The sequence below is a fragment of the Chiroxiphia lanceolata genome, chromosome 17 (genome assembly GCF_009829145.1).
Source record: "Chiroxiphia lanceolata isolate bChiLan1 chromosome 17, bChiLan1.pri, whole genome shotgun sequence".
Taxonomy (NCBI): Eukaryota; Metazoa; Chordata; class Aves; order Passeriformes; family Pipridae; genus Chiroxiphia; species Chiroxiphia lanceolata.
Window position 1 is genome coordinate 8,025,952 of NC_045653.1, and position 22,273 is coordinate 8,048,224.

At 39.4% G+C, this 22,273-nt stretch overlaps 1 protein-coding gene across 2 annotated transcripts in view; it reads left to right on the plus strand.

The window, feature by feature from the left end:
* Nucleotides 1-22,273, plus strand: part of GNAS (GNAS complex locus) — a 140,138-nt gene that overhangs the window by 64,498 nt on the left and 53,367 nt on the right. The window contains exon 3 of one of the 2 annotated variants that reach the window (XM_032704624.1): nucleotides 15,976-15,982. The exons of the other annotated variant lie outside the window; for it this stretch is intronic. Coding sequence (XP_032560515.1) covers nucleotides 15,976-15,982 — 7 coding nt within the window. The remainder of the gene's footprint in view (nucleotides 1-15,975; nucleotides 15,983-22,273) is intronic. 2 annotated transcript variants of the gene reach the window in all.

Sequence of the window (22,273 nt, forward strand, 5' to 3'; positions counted from 1 at the left end):
TTAGTTGTTAAATTTCTGTGGTATGGGAAGTTACTGGATTTTCAGTGCTGGGGTTTGAGGCACACTAAAATAGATGCCTGGAAATTTGATGCAACCTTTTACTTTTGGTATGTCAGAATGATTAAGGTCGTTTCAAAATAGTTACTCCTGAAAACACATTCTGCTTATGCTGAACTTTGTGGATAAAAACATGTTCCATAACTTATACATAGAACACCTAAAAATCTGAAATGTAACTATTTTGCCTATTAGTTTTTTGAGTTGGAACTGTGTCACTGGCTTTAAATTTCCCCAAACTCTTAGGAACTTGGGATGCTCCGTGCTGTCTCTGTGTTTTGCTTTCACTTAATTGGACAGTCTTCACTTTATGTAATTGCATCTTATGCAATCCTATGTTTGCTTTCCTTATGTTTATCATCGAAGAACTTCATAGCTTTGTTACCTCACTGTCTTTTTTACACCACTGGAAAATAAGGGACAAGATATAAGTAAAAAAGACTGAGTTTAGTAAAACATTTCTGCACATTTTGTGCAATCATAGAGAGTCGGAAAAAACACTTTGGAGTCATGTAGGCAGCACTGTCTGGCTTTTTTCCTCGCAGGTTTATTCGTAATGAGTAGATTTTTAAAATATACTTTTCTCTGGGACTAACTGGAATCAGCCAAGACCTCTGTTTTCTTAATTGAAATTAGTAGATTCCATTCTGATAATTTCATGCAATATAAAAACAGTAATTTTTTTTCACTTAATTTTTAATAGTATTGTTTGGACATAGATTTTTTTCTTACCAGATGCAAACGGTGAAATTATACATAGTTATGTAGAGAAAGCAGAAACTTTCTTTATGTTTTATTCCTTACCAAAGAAAGTATGTTTCCATCCTGTATAATGCTGCAAAGAGAAAAGGAGGCTTAGTATTTGTTAGAAGGGATCATGGATATTTTCAATAAATAATGGACAAGAATCTCAAAGGATTTTCTGTGAGAAACTATGGAAAACGCCAATGTTAATTTATTTATAATTCTTAGAAAAGGGGGGGAAATTTTATTACTTGAGGTTAGAGATTGCCCAGATACTTGACATCAAATATGAGCATTTTAATTTATTATTATTCCTTAGTCTGGTTTCTTGCAACAAGAGTCTATAGGAAGAAGATCCTTAAAGTTCAGCTTAGCTTCACATGCAGTGAGATCTCACTGAAGGAGCCTGTGCTTTTTGGAAATATTAGAGATCTGATTGGTAAAATCAGTTTTGGTATTTGATGTAATATCACAGTATATTTTGATTTTAAATACTGTCTTGTGTGACATAACAGTGCCTGTGTTACAGCAATGTAGAAGCTTCCTTTCTGATAGATCTCTTGGTGCAGGGCTTCACAGAGGCAAGGAGTGGGACCCCTCTGGAAAGCCTCCAGGGATCCAGTGGTTACAGATACAAAATCATTCCTTGGATTGCTGGCCCAGTCCCACCTGAAACCCCTCTCTTCAAACTGGCTGTGTAGTTATTGCTGGGAGGGTCAGGTTATTTTTTTGGAGTGATCTGATAAACGTGTTTAAGTTGTACTTCAGAAATTTGTTGTAGTGTGAGGCAGCCCCACAGGAGTCAGAATGTAGATTGTATCTGTAAAATTGGGAAAGGACTTGAAAGCCAATTAGTTAATTACCCTAGTCTGGTTTGGGATTTTTTTGTGGCAAAAAGGCAAATGCAGCCTTGGATGCCTAGAAAAAGGGAAAGTGAAACATAAGTAATAAAGGGGACTTCCAACACTGATAAGAGTGTTATTAAAATAGTATATTCCACGCTGGTGTCTCCACTTCATGAAGGATGTGGAATTACTGGGAAGAACTTAAAAGGAATGTCATGGGAGTTGCCCAAGGTTCAGAAGTGGGGTGCCCAGACATGGTTTCATGGCCACATAGAGGTAGTGCTGTGCAAGAAAGGTGCCTAAAAATGAGGGCAAGTGTGAGATTGACTTCTTAGCATTAGAGATATTTGAATTGAAATAATTTGTTGGGGATGAGGGAGCCTCATTTAAGCAGTCTGGGGAAGATACGGGGTTTTTTAAAAATACATTTCAATCCACCTTCTGAAGATTCAACTTCCCTGATGCTTGGGGTGGCCACCGTGGCCTTGGGAAGCACAAAGCCTGTGCATGTGTTGGAATTACCCACGGCTGGTGCAGCTGTGGGCTTCTATTCCTGCTTTTAGTGCCCTGAAGATTATTATGGTCAGTGCAATTCTGTGTTGGTATGTGAAGCCTTGAAACCTTTCAGTCCTGTGTCTGTCTGCAGGCATCGCAAAGAGGGGGGAGCGTGTGGTATGACTTTCAGTTTTGGCTTTTTCCCTTCAGATAATTTGCTACTTGTGTTTTGTCACTGTTTTCACTTCCTTCTGAAGCATCAAAGATTGGGCAGGGTCTGAGGTGGTCTTAGAAGATCCTCTTTTGTGCCAGACTGGTTGATTCTTACTCACATGGTATAGATAAAGTTGGTTGAAGAGCTTGAGATAAGAAAGAAACTCTCACTAGGAACTGCTAGGCATGTTTCCATCTTCTGCTGCACGAGACTTTCTTGACCACCAGTTATTAGGACAGACTTCTTGTAAGCAGTTCTCTGCCATTGCAGGAATCTTGGGTGCTCAATCTCATCTAGTTTCAAATTGTTACCTTCAGGAATAATTGTTTTATTTGACATTTCATCTTGATACTGAAGTATATGGACAAGCGTGATGGCTTACGGTGCTCTGAAAGGCAGACTGAAGTATTCAGCTATACTCTCTGGCCTAAGAGTCTTAAAATTATTTACTAAATATTTGTGTTACCTGACTGTTCCTTGCTGTACCAAACTGCTAACCCAGGTGAAAGCTCTGACTCTGAAGTCTGTTCTGTGGAGGCAGACATGGATGTGCCTGAGGAGGTTCTGGCTGGATTTAGTGCTACTCTGTGATTATGGATGTCTGTACTTGGAAAAGAAATAGCAAAATTTCACCTTAGTGTGGATAATTCAAATTGGTATAGTTTTGAGTGCATCAGTATCTCTTAATGAAACCAAATATAGTTCTCTTCAATTCCATTCATTCTGGACCTTATCTCTCTTTCCGATATGTCTCACTAGTTGCCAAGCAACCTCAACAGTAGTTCTGCACATCCAGCAGCATTTAAAAAAAAAAAAAAAGTGAGTAGTTGTTGCTGAAAATAAGATGCCTTCTGATGACATGAATGAAGAGAGTTACGAGAGAAGGAAATGGGGAGTGGCGAGTTTGGAGCCGATGTTCTGAAAAAGCCAATAATACTCAGCACTCAAGTAGCGCTTTTTATTTTCCCAGCACTAATCAAGCAACTGTAAGATTATTTAATAAAGGCTATTTTTTTCCTTTCAGTGAGTGAAGCACAATTATGTTTATACTTCAGAGGAGAGGGTAGGATTCAGTCCCAAGAGTGCAGGAGTTAGTTTAGTATATGTATTTCTTTCTCTGACCTGTATTGACTCCCCGTGTTTCTGGTTGAATGGCAGATTAACTGGAGGGTTTGGGAAGGTTTTTCTTTGTGTGTTTGCTGATCCATAGCCAGCACTATCTATTCATTTCATGCAGATGCACCTGCAGTGTGTTGAGTTTTATTAAAATATTTATCACCTGGAAGGCCTTCCAAATTAGGAGTTTGATAGTTTGTGTGTAGGTCCTTTATTACTTGATAATGCTGTAATGCTTCTAAAGCAATAGATAGAGCTTCTTTTTATATTCTGTCTCCTGTGGGAAATGTGATCTGAGCAGCAAACAAACTACCACAGAAAAGGATATAATGATGCAAATGAAAGCTGAGTTGGGAAAATTGTTCTGGTTTTGGATTGTTAAATTTCTATGATTGCTTCTGTTCAAAAAGAAAATTCTATATTACGTGTAGACTGACTGAAGCAACATTATTGTGGACACACTTAAGTTAGAAAGTATGTGAATTAAGATTGCCTTAATTTGAGTTCATTTTAGTCTAGGACACCATTGCCACTGATATGGAAAGGTAGTTTTACAGTTCTGTAACTAACTCCTAAAAAGCAGTAATTAATTTTTAAGCATTTTGTTTTAAAGCAGGTTCTGACACTGTAAACACTCACTTTCCCTTGGTCACAGCTTGCCTTGAATTACCAAGTTGTGCACCATTAGGAGTTATCAGAGATTTAAGCTATCCCACAAGTTCTGATTTGGAGGAGTTTTGGTCCCAGTTTAACCTTTCCCTTCACACTCAGTTTTTTCCTGAAGAGGGTGGTTTTAAGAACATGCTTGTTCCACTTCTGGGTGAGAGTAGTAAAAAATGGATGTGCTGTGAATTGTGAGAAATGGAGATATGTCAACTCCTACCCAGAGTAGGATGTGCTCTGAATTACACCCTCGGTGTCCATGGAAAGCAGACACACGTGTCAGACACGCTCCAGACCCAGCGAGGCTGTTACGTGCAGGGTGCTTTGGTGCTTTGTGCTCAGCCTGTGTGTACACACTGCATGTCCACAGAGGTGCTTTGGGCAAGAGCCTTCTGTTTGGACACAGAACTAGGCAGGAGAATATAGGAGGCATTTTCCGTGTGATGCAGATAAACACAAAAAAATGAAGGCTCAGTGTGCAAATTCACAGCTTATCCTTGCAAGGCGACTTCCTGCCCTCCTGCCTCCCCAGGAGGGTGAGGTGTTTTAAAGGTAGTGTGATACTTGGAGCTGTTACTCAGAGAACATACACGTTTTAAATTACAGTCTGTATGTTCATCTGCATCACAGACCCAAAGGAGTGAATGCCTGAGGAGTTGTTTTTTGCTTTGTGTATGAGGAGTGGTGAATTATTCTTCAATGCAGTGGATTTGAGTCAGCTGGTGGGTAGGTTACTTGTTGCTTTTAATGTGAGGACTAGAAACAATACCTGGATCGTTCTAGGTTTAAGAATAAATTGAATTAAGGAAGGCAGACAAAAGAACTACACTTGGAAATGGTTAAAACATAATGAAAAAGCATCCCAGTGTTATGTAGTATTTTTACCACGTTCAACTTCTAAGGTTTATTTGTGTTGGGCTAAAATTTCTTTTGACATACTGCAGCTAATAGAGGTAATTTAGAGATAGAAAAATAGTCTCTGTGTGTGTGATGTGTATACAAAAACTGTTTGTAGTGGTGGTATTTTTATCCTTGTCTTCTAAGAGAAAAAGACCAGTCCTACTTCATGCTTTTTTTGTAATGCATAAAATACATGGATTTTGGCAGCTGCCTCTTGCCTCTAGGCTTGTAAGTAGGTTTGTCTGTGCAAGGAGTGTGTAATTACTATATATATATATATATATATATATATATATATGTATATATATGTGAGGTGTTAGTTGCTGCACCAGTGTTACCATGTAAACTTAGTTGCCCTTTTATATATATATGTATTCTCTGTATACCTAGTTTTAAAAGGGTAAATATTATAAACTGGTTGCTCAAGAGCAATATGCTATAAAAAAAGTAATAAGCACATCAGTAAAAGTGTTGGAGGTAGTAATAAAACTGCACTATAATCCTTCTACCAATTTATTGAACTCTAACTATAGTTATCTAGACAATTAACGGCTACATATGGTACATTAACCCTTTGTATAGTAGTTGTATATGCAGTGATATTCAGTATGGCTGCAGTGCCTTAAACTTTAGGTTTTCAAGCAGCTGTGTCCTCTAATTTGATAGTACTCGCTGCTTTTTGCTTTTCTCTTTTTGTGCAGCTTTTGTTTCAACAAAACAGGACACACAGTTACTTTGGGGAGAACATCTTAGTCACAAAATAAATGTCCATTTTTTTGCAAAGTGAGAGTAAATACATGACTTATTTCAGGGGTTTTTTTCAATGTCTTTACTGATACTCCAGAAGGTGGCAAACATTTAAACATCAAAATCTCTACTTCAAGGATAGCTTTTTTGAGAAGTTTCATTTGAAGGTGTTATAGAGGTGATTGCAGTGGAATTGCATCTGAATGTCACTGAACTCCTGAATTCTCTGGAATCTAATGGATTAAGATTTGGTGGAAGGCACCTTGCAGGACCCTGTGTAGCTGGTTCATGTGAAGGGGTTTGGCAGGAGAGCATCATCAGGGAGAAAGGGTTAAAAATCCCTCTTTAGAAACTACCTGTTCCAGGACTCAGCAGCCACTCCTGTGTTGTGGGGTGTGAGTACAGTGGGAGGAGGGGTCCAGGCCCACCTCTGCTCAGGGGGCTGTGTCTGAGCTGGTGCAGGAGCCAGGAGGGGCTGCAGGTACCTGCCAGCAGCCTCTGCTGTCGGACCTCCCTGGGCTCTGTGTGCAGGCGCCTGCTGAGGCGGCTGTCATGGAATTGGAACGTGGGATTCCTCTGCCATGCTGGGTGTCCAGGGGTGTTTTGGATCCCTAGAGCCATTTGCATGTGTTTAGTGTTCACCAAGAGCTGCGTTGTGTAAGCTCAGGAGTGCAGCTGTAAATATTTTGGAAAGTCGTGTAGCAGATGTATGGTACTGTGAGGTGAAATGATAAAGGATTGTTTCTCATGAAGTATAGGGAGTCCCTTGTGGTCTAAGGTTTAAATATGCTAAATTCAGTCTTCGAGAAGGTGATTCTTTATATTTAAAATATCCTGATATGTCCTCAAATTGCTGAAGTGTTGGAAGTTGAGGCTACAGCTTTTTAAATTCTGTTGTCTGTTGCCTTGGCACAGAGGTGGAGTTTCTGTATAGAGCTGTAGTGAGCGTCCCTTAATTCCGAGAAGATCTTTAAAATGGCAAGCAATTACGTTTGAAGTTTGGATCTCGTGATGTCAATACAGATATGCAGTAAAGTATTCCAGGGTGTGGTGATACTTAATCATTAATGATTGAGACTTGGGGCATTTCCTGAATATTAATGCTGGATATGAATGTTGATTGCCCAAGATAAAATTATTACCCAGATACTTCTTCTCTCCCCTCTCTTTTTTTATTGATTGCTAATGCAAAAAGGATGAATACAGAGTTAGGTCAGACAAATATTTGAAATACTCTGAGGCACAGTGCTCAAGACAGAACACTTGCACCACCTTTGTACCTTGTGGATTTCATAATTATGTAGTGTGAAAATTGTTACTTTAATTTTTTTCCCTGTAGTGACTTAATATGTAGTTACACAGCTCAGACTGTAAGTTGTCCACTGGATTTTCTTCCCTCAGAATCATTTGGTAGAATTTAACATTGTCATAAGCTTCTGGTTTCAAATGATGAAGCTGATAGAGAATTTGCTCTAATTGTGTAAGTGTAACTGCCACTAAGGGTAAACTGATATGATGCCACACCTTGGATGTACTTTAATACTTAATCTGCCCCTTAGGAAAGGATTGACTAGCTCATGTCAATACAGTGCTTTATAAAAAACCTACTCATAAAAATGTTTATGACTAGGTTTACATGATTTATGTTTTTAGAGAAATATAGCTTTTTGCTGCCAACACCAACTGCTAATAACCTACTAAAATACGTAACTTAAACATATCATAAATGTGTTTGGAACACACAGCATGTGCATGTTGGTTATGTTGTGTTCTATAGCTCTAAACTTTTGAAAAGTCTCTCTTAATTCCTGCACAAAAGTAGGTGGGGAGATGCAAGTGAACACCATTATGTTGTAGGTACATTGGTGTTATCTGATTTCCAGGTATTAGATTGATAGGGCATTTCTGCATATTATTTGCATGTGTTGAAAATACGCTCTTGTAGCTGGTGGGAATAAACTTGATTTATCTTGCCGTGAAACTTTTAATGGAGAAAGAGATTTTGTAATTCTGTATGTTAAATGTTTGAAAGGAAAGCCTTGTCTCTCTTGCTGTATGTCAGTGATTGCAGCAGCAGGACCCATTTCTCCCTTTCTCTTCCCAATAACTGTGAACTTATCCCAGAGAAGCAGAGTCTGCCAGGGCCAGGGGTGCAGCAGGAGCCACAGCACCCATCTGCTCATCCAGCTCTTGCTCATCCAGCCTTCCCTCTGTCCCACAGCTTTCCCAGACCAGCCTGGGCTCTCCTAAGCTGTGTGTCCCTGATGCATTTCAGCACCTTTCTGAACAGTGTACCTTCCCCAGGTACAGTCTGGGTGTTCTTGTAACAGAAATGGGGAGGAACAGAAAAGTTTGAGAACTGCTGTTTCAGAAAGTTGGCAGAGAGCTGAGAACTGCGACTGCAGGTGACTGAGTACAAGGGCTGTAGTAGAGAGCTGTGCTGGATACAAGGGCTGTAGCAGGGAGCTGTGCTGGATACAAGGGCTGTAGCAGAGAGCTGTGCTGAGTACAAGAGCTGTAGTAGAGAGCTGTGCTGAGTACATGAGCTGTGCACAGCTGTGTTCTAGCAGTACTCATGTCAAGGTTGGCAATGTTCAGTAAATTGCTGTTGGACTGCTCTGAATGGTCAGGTATGCAAAAGCACAAGCCAGAGACAAGTGTTTTGGCTCTCTATTAAGGCAGGTTGCTCTAAATTTTTTAAGAATTATTATTATTGTTGTTATTTTTGAAGGTGGAGGGAGAGAAGACATGCTTTAGTTTGGCGTTCTTCTCTCTCTTTCTCTCTTGTTTCACCCCATGGCTGAGAAGCAGTTTCTCTTATTTAAATGAAGAAATATTTCATGTAGTTTGTTTTATGTATCTCATAAATAATATATTTTAGAACTTTGTAGATACTGATGGTTTACCAAATTCTTTTAATCAAATCTGTGGTACTGGGCACACATTTTCTGTAACGGTGGCATCTGGTCTGCTGAAATTTCTAGAAAGAGAATTTCTAAGAACCTGTGCAACACTAGGTTAGACCAGTGGTTTGTGTAGTCCAGTGTTATGTGTCAGAAACTGCAGTTGGGGAGGATTAGGGAAAAAGTGTGAGAGACTCTCAGTGATTCCTCTTCAGGTTCTGCCACTGGCACTTCAGGAGCTCCAGGAAGCGAGACTCGTAACAAGTTTTGAAGTTCAGTCACGTTCAGTATGTTTTCCTTTAAGAAGCCTAATACTTGCATAATCTAAAAAGTCCTCGTTTGCTTTTGAAGTTTCTAGTTTTCCTTGTGTTTCAGACAGAATTCAAATCCAGCAATTCAGTTGTGCTGCCTGTTTTAATAAACTCTGCACTAGCTGGGGCACCACTGAGAGGTCAGTCAGATTCAGGTAGAGCCAAGGTGTCTCCACTTTCTCCAAGCTTTTGCTGTGGTTTTGTTGCAGCCAAAGTAGCAGCTGGTTGGATCAATAATTGTGCCCAAGCAATGCTGTTTAAGTAATTTGCAGTGTTACAGCAACACACGCTCTCTGGAGGTTATTTTCTTCAGCTGTGTCTAAGTTTCTCATTCAAACAATATTGTTAATAGTTAAAGGACCATATGTTGTGAAGGTAATTGGATAATTATGACGAGGTGCTGTATATTCTAAGTGATGAGTCGAGTATAAGCAAATTATTTTTCACGTAACTTTTGGTCTAACATTCTCATTTATTATATGCTGTTGGTATGAACTCTATCTTTTACTTTTCTGTTATCATTTAGAAATGTCAGGTCAGGGCCAGGACATGATAATTGTGCCATTGTCATAGTTTGACTTAAATTACAACAGTATAACTTCCCTTTTATCAGGGGAAATGATAATAAATGTGCTTATTCAGGTATAATTAATTTCCAATTTTGAGCTCAGTAAAAGGTCATTCTTCTTATGGTTGAGTTCAAATATATAGAGATGTTAAATACAGTAAAGTGAAAGTTTCCTATATTGTGACTTCCAGACTTCTCAAGAAGAGCTTTTTTGAATTTTTCCAGTTAACTTGTGTTGCACTGGGGAAGGTTCTAATTTGGATCCAGAGTGTTTGTCCAAAACATCAATGAACTGTCCTGGTTCTAAATGGTACCTACCTGGTTAAATGAGCTCTCCTGGTACTAAAGGTGGGGGTCCCTGGAAGTCCGGGGTCATGGTAGGTTGTGACCTTGGGGTTGCGCTTTTGCTTCCAGAAACAGCATTTCCTAAGCAGATTTAAAAACAAACAAGCAATTTTTTGTGTGTTTTACTTGAAATATTTGGGGGTTTAATACTAATCAAGGGAAAGACTTTCATTTTGGTAGTGTTTGCTGTCGACAATCTGAACAGTTGCTCAAGTCTTTTGTACCTTTTACATTCAGGCTTAGCTTTGCACGAGTGGGAACTGGGCAGTGAATTGGGTCAGAGATGCTCTGGATCTGCTTGTCTTCAGCTTGAATCCAAACTCCCCAAGAAGAGAAGACTCAGCCTCTTGGTGTGCGTTGGGAAGTAATTTGCATAAGAGAAAACTCGAGTGGAAAAACTACTCCGCCAACTTCCAAAAAAATTGCTTAGAAAGCCCATTGGTGTAGGGTTCAGCTGGCTGGCACAGAGGCAGGTTTTGTGAGGCACATGAGACAAGAAGCTGAGAAGAGGTTTCTGCATCTCCCCATCTGTTCAGGGCTGACTTTGGAGGAGTTCAGGAGTCGGTGCTGACTGTATGCCCAAAAACCACAGTTGTGTGCTGTGTTCGCTTAAGCTTTAGTGACTAAAAATAGCTGGTTGAGACACAATTAAGGAACTGTAAAATTGAATTGTGAATATATTGTTCACTTACTACACAGACATAATGGGAAATACAATATTTGGGTAAGGGAAATGTGTATCATGTTTTCAGATTCATTTCTACATCTTCTCTGTATTGAAGGAAGATTTTTTTTTTTCTCTGCTTAATCCAGAGCAAAATTATTTCAGAAGTAGCAGTGCAGAAACTTGAGCTTCTTTCAATAAATTGCTCCAACTTTTCTGTAAATAGAGCCCTAGATAGCTAGAAATAAAATAGGTATTTTTGATGTCTTTTAGTGACATCTAAAATCAGAGCAGCAAGAAGATCAGGTAGGTGGAACCTGTTGCCTGAAACAATATTCCCTGACAGTGGTTGAAGAATTTTGCTAATGGGTATAATGTGATGATGACTGTCTGCTTGGAAGGAAGTGAGGGTATTTTTGTTGTTGTTGCCTGGTAATATTTGATGTTTACTTACAAATACTTTTCTTATATCATTTTCACTTCTGCTAGTGCAAAACTTTTAATAACTGGAAAAGAAATTAAAATATCTCGTATCATATTAAATATAATTATAGAAGTCAGTGCTGATACTTTAAAGGCAGCTATTGCTGATACACATTGAACTCTGGGCCACCAGAGTACGAAAAGATCTGAATTTGGACTTGTTACCAGTGTGGTGTAGCCTTTGAGACCCACTGGTTTTGGTGTCAAGTTGCTTTTGGAGAATTTATTTATGCACAATGTTTTTTTATTTGCACTTTTGCCTTATGCTTACATATCTTTCCAGTGTTGGCTTTGAAATTCAGCATGGTTCATGTCTTTTGCATGGAAAGTTGGTTATAAACAATTTCTGTGTTAGTTCTTGGGCTGTTAGGAGAGTAACTTTGCTTGTATAAGTCTGTCAAGGCATCTGTGTGTAAATACATTGGAACTTTACTGAGCATATGAGGAAAGTATGCTAACAGCTAAATTTTAATTTAGTTTTGATGAGTTTAAAGTTTAATTTGGCTGTACTTAGAGACTACCTTTCTTAAGATCATAATTTATTTAAGTGATTTTTTTACTCCTGTTACTTTGGAGGACTAAAACAGAGAAAATGTTTTCAGAACATGAATGTGGCCAAAACCACTGGCAATTGCACAAGTAAGGTGAAATGGAAACTCTTCCTCCTGGAATTTTACAGTTTGAAGAGATGTGTTGTTTGTAACAATAGGAGATTGGAAAATATCAGAAATCAGATTTTAAAACCAGCATCCTTTTGTAGCAGGAGAGTCTGTGCTTCCTTGACTTCTTTGTTTAAGGCTGATAATCACAGAATTTTCCTGTGAGCTGTGCAGGAGATGTGAATACACGGGTTGTTCCTCCCTTAACAGATATAAACTATACCTTTTTCTTTTATGTTGAGGGCAGCCTTAACTTGATACAAATGACCTTGGCTGTAACTGAGCCAACATTACTGTACCTCAGGGCTTTAGGGCTGGAACATGTTAATCTAGAGGGGAAAGTTTTGTGTTCCCTCAGACGCTGGGGCAGCTTTGGTGCTGCTGTCCCTGTCTGCCCAGGGCTTCACCCAGGGAAGGGAGGGACCTCCTGGAAGAAAAAGCAGATGTTGGTTTAGACCAACAAGCTTTTTAGTGCTGAAACCTTTTTTTAGAACAATGCTGAGACTTGTGCAAGACTTTCCCTGCCGGATTCCCTGTGGTGGGTCTTGTTCAGTGCTCACAGCAGCGTTGCTTTGTGGTGGCTGGTGTGAGCATTCCCCAGCTACCATGGGCAGTGCAGTCCTGGTCTTGTGCAGCCTGGAGATTCAGCACAGTCTTGTCTCAGTAAAAATGTAGTAGTAACACCAGTGACATGCAACATAATCAGCAATGCAGTGAGGTTACTTGAGACTCTGTATGCAGGAGTTTTGATTTTCTGATAAAAATGTTCTTTTAATGGAATTAACTCATATCGAATTTTGCTTCTGTTAATTCTCGCTGTCTCATGTCAAGATATAATTGCTTCTTACTGCATAGAAATGAGTAAGAAGTTGTGTGCCTGTGGCATTACCAACCCTTATAAAGATGAGGCTGGGTACTGATCTGTGAAGCTTCATGTGAGCTGTAATCAGGGGTGATGGAAGCCCAGGGGTTTATTTGTGGTGGATGTTGGTAGACTTGCTCTGTTGAGGATTGCCAGCTCACTGACACTCATGGCAGAGTAAGGGAAGATCATTTAACAGCGATTGGGACTTCGGAAAAGTATTTCAAACCCATCCTGAATAAAGCAGAAACTGCTTTCAATTCCAGTTTGGAACAGAAGCAACTGTGTCTGTGCTTGAATCTGGAATAACAACCCTGATTAACCAGTATGTTGATGGAAGCAGTGAGGACACGCTGAAGTTCACAACATAAAACCCATTCCTTATTTTAAAAATGGTAAAAGCATTGGACATGTGAAATAAAGACGAGTTGAGAGTTGTGTGTTGTGCTGGGGATTCACTCACTGCCGTGTAGGTTTTTTGGAAGCAGAGTCTGTGGTGGATTTTCTTTGGTTTGGTTTGTTCTTGCCTGATACGATGTTTTGACCTCCTGAGTGTTTTTTGGAGAAAAGCTTACTTCTGTCATAGTTATTCTGAATGGCCTTTTGGAGACATGGTCCCTTTGCCTCCATTCCCTTATCAACAAGGATAATAAGCTTGTGCTCTCACACAGTTCTGCTGTGATAGATGTGCACAAGTGAAGTACAAGTATTAGAAGTCAAAGATAAACTCATTTGTTATATGAAAATAATTGTAAAATGCTCTATTGAGATATCTTTAAAAGCTTTTCAAGTTAGAAATTGTCAAAATTATTATTAAAACTGTCAACAGCAGTAGCACTACAAAATGTGTTGGTAGACACGCTGTTTTAATAAGCTGAGAATTCTAGTGAAAAGTAGAGACTGCAGTGACATAGTTTCAAAGCATTTTCTTTTTAAATTGTATTTGAGGGAATTTTAAGTTCCCTAGTAGTGTGCTTCATTTTCTATAAATTCCATCTAATAAGTAGTAGTATATAATTCCCTTGGTGAAGATATCTTAGAAAACACAGTCCACACAGAAGCTGTTTGTTTTTTGTGTTCTCTTTGCTGCGTGTTCACCAACAAGTTAAAAAAAAATCAAATTAAAAAGAACAAGAAGAAAGGAAAACAAAATAATGGCAACCCCCAAACGTAAACACACATTTGTTCTCAATCGTATTTGTTGACAAATCAAGGAGTGAAATAACTATGTTAATGTCAAATTCTGTGGGGAACAGTCAGAGCAAAAGCATACTGTACCAAATTTTGAGTGATAGCAATTAGGGAAGGAATACATTTTGGTTGAAGGTCTGAGGCAACATTAGAATCAAGACAAGCCTGCAAGTGGTAGCAGACAGACACTGTAACATTACCTTTGATGTGGGGGGGTTGTCCCTGGTACAGGGATCATTTAATTGACTTTGAGTTCTTCTCCACTGTTTGTTTTAGAGCAGATATTACTTGATAGCATATTAGAAGCTGTTAAAATTCACTGTACATTTGGGACAGTATGGCTACATAACCAAAATTTTTCTGTGGCTTTTTTCTGACTTATGAGTGCAGGGATAAAACCAGATGATTCTTCGTGTGTTACTGTTTAGTGAGACTCATTTGATCTCCTGACCAACGTCTGTTAAGTATTTTTCAAAGGATTCAATTCTTTCCTTTCTTAGAAAACCGTTTTCTAAAACTTGGTAACAATCCTTTGAAGCCATATTCAGATAAAACAAGACCAAAAATGCTCTTGTGAGTGATTTAGAGATCAAGTTAGTCACCTCTGATTTACAGAGGCTGTCCTGGAGTGGATGTGGGGTTTTGTTTTTCTTTTTCACATCCTCAGTATTGACTTATTGAAGTGTTGTGTAAAATACTTCAAATAAATAATATTTTTTCTTAAAAACATTAATTTAAGAGGCATGTGTAGAGCTTTGAGTCTCCAAAATAAGTGATGTTAGAGAGGAGTTACTGCACTGTTAAGCCAATTACAGTTGAACCTGTATTATACTGGTGTCTGTACAGGCAAGAAAGGCTGTAGTACTCATGTTTTCAAACTGCTTCTAGTAGCATCTTATTTAAGAAGTGTCACTAGTAGCTAAATTCTTGGTCTTTTCTCCATAAGGCTGCTTAACTGATCCCCCTGTTTTGAAGCAAAGTGTAAAAATTCATGGACATCTTGCACATGAGAAGCCTCATCGTGTTTTATCTTCACAGACTGTGGAATAACTTGCACCTCTGTGTTTACATGAGCAGAGCTGGGTTCAATTTATGGTAAATTTTGCTTTCAGAGCATTTATAACTTAATTGTTCAGTGGGAGAATGCCATATTTTCTTCATGAAACATAGGCCATGCGGCATTCTTAAAGGTTCTGCATATTCTGGCCCCCATCCATCACAGTACTTAAACCATGAGTAGCCCTATTAAAGTTGATAGAATTACTCATGTGCTTAAAATTAAACATGTGCTTAAGTGCTTTGATGGATTAGAGCCAACGTTGTCAGCACCTTGCTTTGTTGTGTGCTGTGTTACACCTGCCTCCCTGTGCTCCAACCTGGGTCTCCAAGGGACAGATTTTGCTCAGATTTGCTCATTCCAATATTTAGTTACTCTGTGTTCTAAAAATGCAGTTTACATACACAATCAAAGTAAATTCATACACGGCCTGGAACTATAAATACCCAACAACTCTTGAAATCTAACAATACTTGACAAATTTCACAAGATTTATTTTTTCTGGGTATTTCAGGGGAAATTTTTACGCCCTGATGAGATGTTCTGTAAGAATTTCTGTGATCACATTGCACTGAAATTGGAATCCATGACCACATGCACTTGAATATTGTAATAATTCTCCCAGATTTTATGTTAGCAAACTTAGAGTGCACGTAACATTTTTTGAACAACTAAGGTATATATCCCCAGTAAGCAAAAAGTAGCTTGTTTTGTAGAATTCACCTTGTTCCTGGTGGGACAGATTTTGTATGAATTTGAACCTTCCCTTTTTTCTGTTTCTGTTGGGCTGGTGTCCTTCTGACGTCTGTGTCTTACCTGCCACCATGTAGGGGTTTGGATTAAAAACCTTGGGGTTTGTCACTATTAGAGACAGGCACTTTCCAGATCACCTGTCTAAAATATCATATGCCAGAAGTGTTTCAGATGATAATGGAGATCATAATCATTAAAAAAAATCAAGGTATTTTCAGGACCAGCCGTGTTCCACCTGTCTGTCTCATCCCTGCTTTCCCTCCCGCGTTGCATCCTGCTTTGGCCACTCCGTGTTTGTCCTTACTTGGCGTCCAGTGTTCCAGCCATTTTTATTTTAGGGCTTCTTTCCATTTAATATTGGCACTTAGCCAGCTGTGTACTTTTTCAGTTTTAAGTAGCAGTGAGGTCATCAGCCATTATAGGAGCTATTCCTCTCATTCTTGTGCACGAGCCCCTGAAGAGCTCTGGGATGTGATTGCCTTCTTTTCAAAAGCTTCCTACCCAATCCTGCCTGAAGGAGTTACTGGAATACAGACACTTACAAAACAGTGTTAGAGCAAATGAAACTCATAGGCCACTCATGAAATCAGTGTTTCAAAGGTTAGACAAAAATGCTTTGAAAGTGAAAACCAAGGTAAGAACAAGGCTCCCTGTAAGACTGCCTGTGTTTTAAAGCAAAGGCTCTGCAGAGCCAAGGATGGAGTGATGAACAGTGCAGCAAATGGCTCAATTTTAACAGAAGGGGCTGTTAATCCACATGTACTGCAGTGCCTGGTCAGGGTGTACTCACACAACAGGATATCTTCTGAACATGCAGAGATGGATGGACCCAGGCAGGTAGCTCAGGAGACCCCTGGATCTGCTGTGAGGGATGGATGTACAGGCAGAACATGAAACACTGGAGGGTCCATGCTGAGAGGTGTCACGTGCTGTATTTCAGTGCTGTTGCACAGCTGGACAGAAGTGTTTCGAAAAGGTGGTGGCCGATGGGCATGTTTCCTTTAGTCTGTGTTAATAATGACTACATTCACAATGCTTAAATAAATAAATAAATGAAAAAGTCTCTGTGCTTCCTGACAACAGTTTGATTATCTCAAAGTAGTGAATTGTACCAGGCAAGATGATTCAGCAGTTTGACTGGAATCCTCCTGTTCCTGCTGGTTCTGAGAGGTGTCCTCCCAGCCTAGAAAGGAATCAGATTGTCCTCTGAAGACTCTGTAGCCTTGTTAATTATTATATCAAGTATCTGGAGATAATACTAAACTTCTGAGAACATCTTTTATTGTAATATGCTTAATTACCTGTACTTAAAACAAGAAAATGAGAGCAGCGTGTTCCCCTCTGTGTGCATGTCTGGGGAGCTACAGACCAGGCTTGCAATGTACAAAGGTGTTTAACTGTACAGTATGAATTAAAGAGCCTTTGTCAGCCTCATACATCACAGAACTCTTTGTGAACAGTTCTGTTTTCATCCCTTACCTAAACTATTGCTAGTTAATTAGTTGAGGTAAGTGGAGCAGGATAAGCAGAGTTATGCTTCTTAATATTGTGTCTGTGATGGTCTCTTTGTGCCACTAACAGGTATAAAGGGACTGTAAACCAGCTAAACTGGTTTTATGTAGGAATTTGTAAAGCTGAAGGGGAGCCTGAAGGTGGCTTAGAGCCAGAGTAGCATCTCTGTGCCACATGCACCTGGGCAGGTGAAGTGACCAGGGTTCCATGTGCTGCCGGAGCAGCCCCTGGGACAGACTTCAGGTGTGTGTCCAACCACCCTCCTGGCTCCTGGAACTCCATCAGGAGCAAAGCCTGCCCACAACCAGTCTCTGCATCAGAATGTCTGTAGAGGCTCAATAAAGTTACCCTTTAACCTTTACACTTGGCCTATCACAGTGGGCAGAGATAAAATAAAACTAAATATTGAGTTAATTAGATTTATATTCAGGGATGCCTTTTGTAGAGTTTTTGAACAAGTCACTCCTGACCCCTAACACTGCAGTGCAAGTAATGATGGAAAATAACAGAATTTCTGCTTTCACAGAGATGTGATGTGTTTTTTAGTTGATGCTACAGTAATTTGTATTTCTTGACTTTTAACTTAGAGAATGGTTCTGTTGTTCCATTAATAGAAGGTATCACTTTGTGCTTGTATTTCTTATCACGTTCATCTGTTTATGGCCACATAGTAAGATGTACATATAACTCATGAAGGTAAAGATGGTAATATATTGAAACAAGAAATGGTAAAGCAATTTAGAGTGCTTCTTCCAGTATTTAAAAGGGAACTTGTGGAAGCCCTTTATGTATTGTCTATTCTATATATTGCATCACATATTCTATGAGAAAGTGATTATGCTACAGGGGATAATTGAACTAAGTTCTCCCAAATAATTTAGGTCACAATTAGATCTGTGCAACATTATCAGTTTTTAACTGTGTGTTTAATTCAAAGTATACCATGACAAAATTACTCAGCCTGTTGGGTTTTTCATTTTCCAAAAGGTGTTATTTATTTAGAGAGAAAGCAAATAGTTTATCCTCGTAGCTATCATTTCCTCTCACAGTAAATCATCTTTGGTAGCTGGATGGTACAATCTGGTGATACCCAGAATGTCAGAGAAATGAACCCAAGAATTTGCAAAGTGATGATGGGAGGAGAAAGGTGGTGTAGGAGGAAGAACACAGGGGTAGGGAGGGGAAACTATGGCTCTGCAGCCAGCAGCAGGAAGGGAACAAAGTATTAATGTGGTTAGAAAATCTCTTCCAATTCTGCTGCAAGTGAGGACCCAAGTAAATCATATTTCCTGTCGAAAGCTGTACAGAGTTACTGCTGTGGAGCTGCTGCGTGGCAGCTCCTGCCCTGTGGTACTGCAAGGGTTTGTCCTTTTGGGTCTTGAACAGGACAAAATAGAAAAATCTATTTGAAGTTGTCAGAATTACTGAGGTATCTCAGTGGTGTGATAGAAATGGTATTCAACTTGCAGAAGATACTCAGTGGGTTTTGCTGTTGCATTTTAGCAGTTTTGTCTGTAAAATTGGAACTCTGTCATAGGTCTAACATGAATTATTTCAGCTTCACCCTGAATACTCTTAAGCAACTATTTTTCCCCATTTTCAAGTGCCTCTAACTTGGCCTCTGCCCTGTTTGCCGTTCTAGCTGTTATATTTTGAGGTAATTGCATGTTCTGTTAGAAATAACCCAGGCTGCTAAACCAAATTGATCTCTTTGTTGAATCGTGAAGTACTGCGGGATTTTTGTAGTGTAGATTGGTAGCAAAACCTTAATTGAATTTCCTTGCTCGTGGTCTTGTGTCTGAAGATTTTGACTGCACAGCTCTTGTTTTTCTGAGGTGGATTGGCAGGTAGTGCTGTTTGCATTTCTGTTAACTTCCATAAGGTGCAGTAAACAAATTTTAATGCAGATTTCATGGAATATTTATGAAATCCATCAGATGTTTCACTGCATCAAAGACCCCGTATTTAGATGAATAGACATGTTTAAAGCTCGCATGCCTGTGAAGTGCATGACTGCCTGTCAAAGAACCAAAGTGTGTTTTAAAACAAAATTGATCTGTTAACTTGTCGTTGGCTTCCATGTGTAATTGTGATGGGCTTTTGAAGGTGAGCAAAAGGGGACAGCCCGTGGCTACTTCCCTGTGTGTTCCCATTTGTTGGCAATACCTGAAAACAGGGAGATGCACGTGAGTGCTACACGTTTTCTCCTATAAAAAGCCAGAAGCAAATGAATTGTTTTGTAAGATTTTCATTCTGGCTCTGGCACTTGTGAATTGACTCACTGAACTGCAGTGCTTTGCACGGGGAAGGGAAGTTTTGCACTGCCTGGATTTGTTGTGTCAGCAGGTTTCAGGAGTGAGGGAAGTTTGACAGTGCTTCAGGAATAAAGGTAATTTCTATGTGATGCCAATCACTGGAGGTGATGGAAGCTGGGCTGTTCACAACCTTGTAAAGAACAATGTGATTACATTTTAAGATCCCTTATTAAAATAGTCTCTATGTACTTTCCACAGCTATAGAACTTTCCAACAAGGCGTTTGGTTTCTTAACCTGTCAGCAGTGACCAAGAAATTCAAACTTCTTGGCTTTTAGGATAATGGCATAAAGGGGTTGTGTCCTGTCATCTCCCTATTTGTCCATCTGTGTCCCCCCCCCCCCCCCCCCCAAATTCTTTAACATGTTTTGTTTTGGCCATTCATTTCAGCACCTTTTTTAAAAAATATTTTTCTACCTGTGAGATGTGGAAGGATTCAGGGTGAGCTGAATCCTCATCCTCTGGAATGTTCTTTTTAAACTTTAAATTTTTTTTTTCCAATTAATGGTTATTCATATTATCTGGAAAGTAAACCAAAAATGAACATTAAAATTAAATTAGTTTGCTTTCTGATAATCTGTTTGGTAATGTGTTCTTTACATTGGATTTGATAAAGTCTGAGTAAAAATGTTGCCTTTTTAAAAGTAAAACTCAGCCACAGGTGGAGAAGTTCTTCACTAAATACTGATTAGGTTGGTTTTCAAGGAATATTTGATTTTCCTGACCTTTTATGTCATTCTAATTTAATGTTACTTGAATTAAAATGTCATCTTTTTTTTTGTAGTACCTAAAATAGACTTTATTAGTTTTCCTGAAAGCTATGTGCAGCTTTGCTTTGGCCCATTTAAATATTGAAAACAGCGGGATTTGAGATTTTTCTTCTAATCCTCAACTAATAGAGTTTAATGCTTTGTTTGGCCTACCCTACACAGCCTAAGCAAAAGTTTTAAACAAGATTAAAAGTATGACCTTATTAACCCATGGCATCTAAAGATACAGAACAGGCCTGCAGAGACATCAGTCTTTAGTTAGCCAGGATACCACAGTGCCATTCCTGGCCTACTTGGGATCTTCCAGAGGAAAACTTTTTGGGAGCCCACCTTTTTTTCTTTTGTGGTTTTGTGCCAGCACCTGGAAATAAGAAATTTAAAAAGCGAGAGTATGTTTCTAAGCTGAATATTGTGTCTTTTCTGGGCAAAATAAAAGTACTTCTAGAAATTTGAGGTCTGGGATTTCTGAAGGAAAAAAACCCAATTCTGGGAAGGCAAAGGGTCGTAGCTTTTGTGTGCTGCATCTCATCAGTCCCTGAGTAGAAGGAAAGTCACCTTATTTTTGTTTTTTTTCTTGGTGAGAAGTTACAGTTGTATTTAAGCTACTCTTGGATGGGTGATTGATGAACATGTTGAGTTCCAGAAGAATAAAGTGTCTCATTGTCATGGAAAGTTTATGCCTAGTAAACATTACAAAACACAAAACGCAGTGATACATTCACTGCTGTGTAATAAGAGTCCTTGTTTACTGGGCAGGCTATAGGGCCATGGCAACAACACCAGAAATAGGAACTCTGAGTATCCTTGTTGTAAAGATGATGATGGTTATCGAACAGTTTGTTAATTGCTGGAGTTTAATGTTTCTCCATATTCATTATCACCTCGCAGTGCTGTTTAGTAGCATGAGGATCAGCCATGAGGTGTAAATGTGGAAGTTTGACTGAAACCTGTGATAAAAATAATGTGATTTGTTGTAGAGTCAGGTAAATGGGCACCTCTCTGATGCTTTGAGACAGTTAATCCCAAGTGTTCCAGGGGAGAGAGAATAACTACAATTTGTTTCATAACAAAAACAACACAACTTCCTAAACTTCTGTCTTTCTGATGGTGTTCCAAACTGAAGCAAAATGACTGATAATTCCTTAAAAATACTGATATCTTGCTTGGCTTTCAGCATATCAGTTGCCCTTTTGATCTCAACGGGGCACAATCCAGATACATGTTCATTAAGTTGAAGATGCATCTGAAAATTGGAGGCAAAATAAAGCCAGATGAATTGCTTACACTCTCATTGATAAACATTTCCTGCTTTCATGCCATTATTTACATATTTTTATTAATGAAAATGGTTTTTAAAAACAGAAAGCGGATGATGGGTTTGCAACTGTACGTGTACCAACTGAAAAATACAGGATTTCTGCACCTACCCTGAGTCTTGGTTGTGGAATAGAGAGTTTCTTAAGGCCTGGAAAGCGTGGAAGATAGGAAGGAAGAGGGTGAAAAGCCCTCCGTTTTTCCTTTCTTTTCCTGTGTTATTTATTTTCCTTAATTTGGCGCTTTTGGCCTTTCTTGGGTCACTGCCTTGTTCTCATCAGTGGTGCCAAATGCATAGAGCAAAAAACTGGTGGTCTTCAGGAATAAGGTGGTCTGTAGGTAGGTGAAAAAGTCGAAGGAAACCCAAGAATTTTCATCTGACTATCGATAATTTCATTTTCTCGCTGCATCCAGCTCCCCTGACCTTCCTCACCCTGCCCCAAACCGCGGAGGGTCCGTGGCCAGCGGTGAGCAGCTGATGTTTGGGGATAATCCTGTTTCTGTTGGTAGAGTTCTGCTGCTGATTCAGACCCGTTCTCTCCACAGCCAAGTCATCCCGAACACGATGATTTGATGCTGCTGTTTGCTTTCCATGTGTAAGAGCAGCACTGGCATTGCAATCATTCTGTCACAACTGGGGAATGTAGAATCAGATCCTCCACGCCTGTGCCTGAAAGGCAGCGGAACGTGCGGCTGCCACGGGGGGGGTTTCCTCGACCCTGTCTTCTTTTTAAAGAAGTTGCATTAATTTTTCATTTGATAACCAGAATTCCCACCACTCTTGGA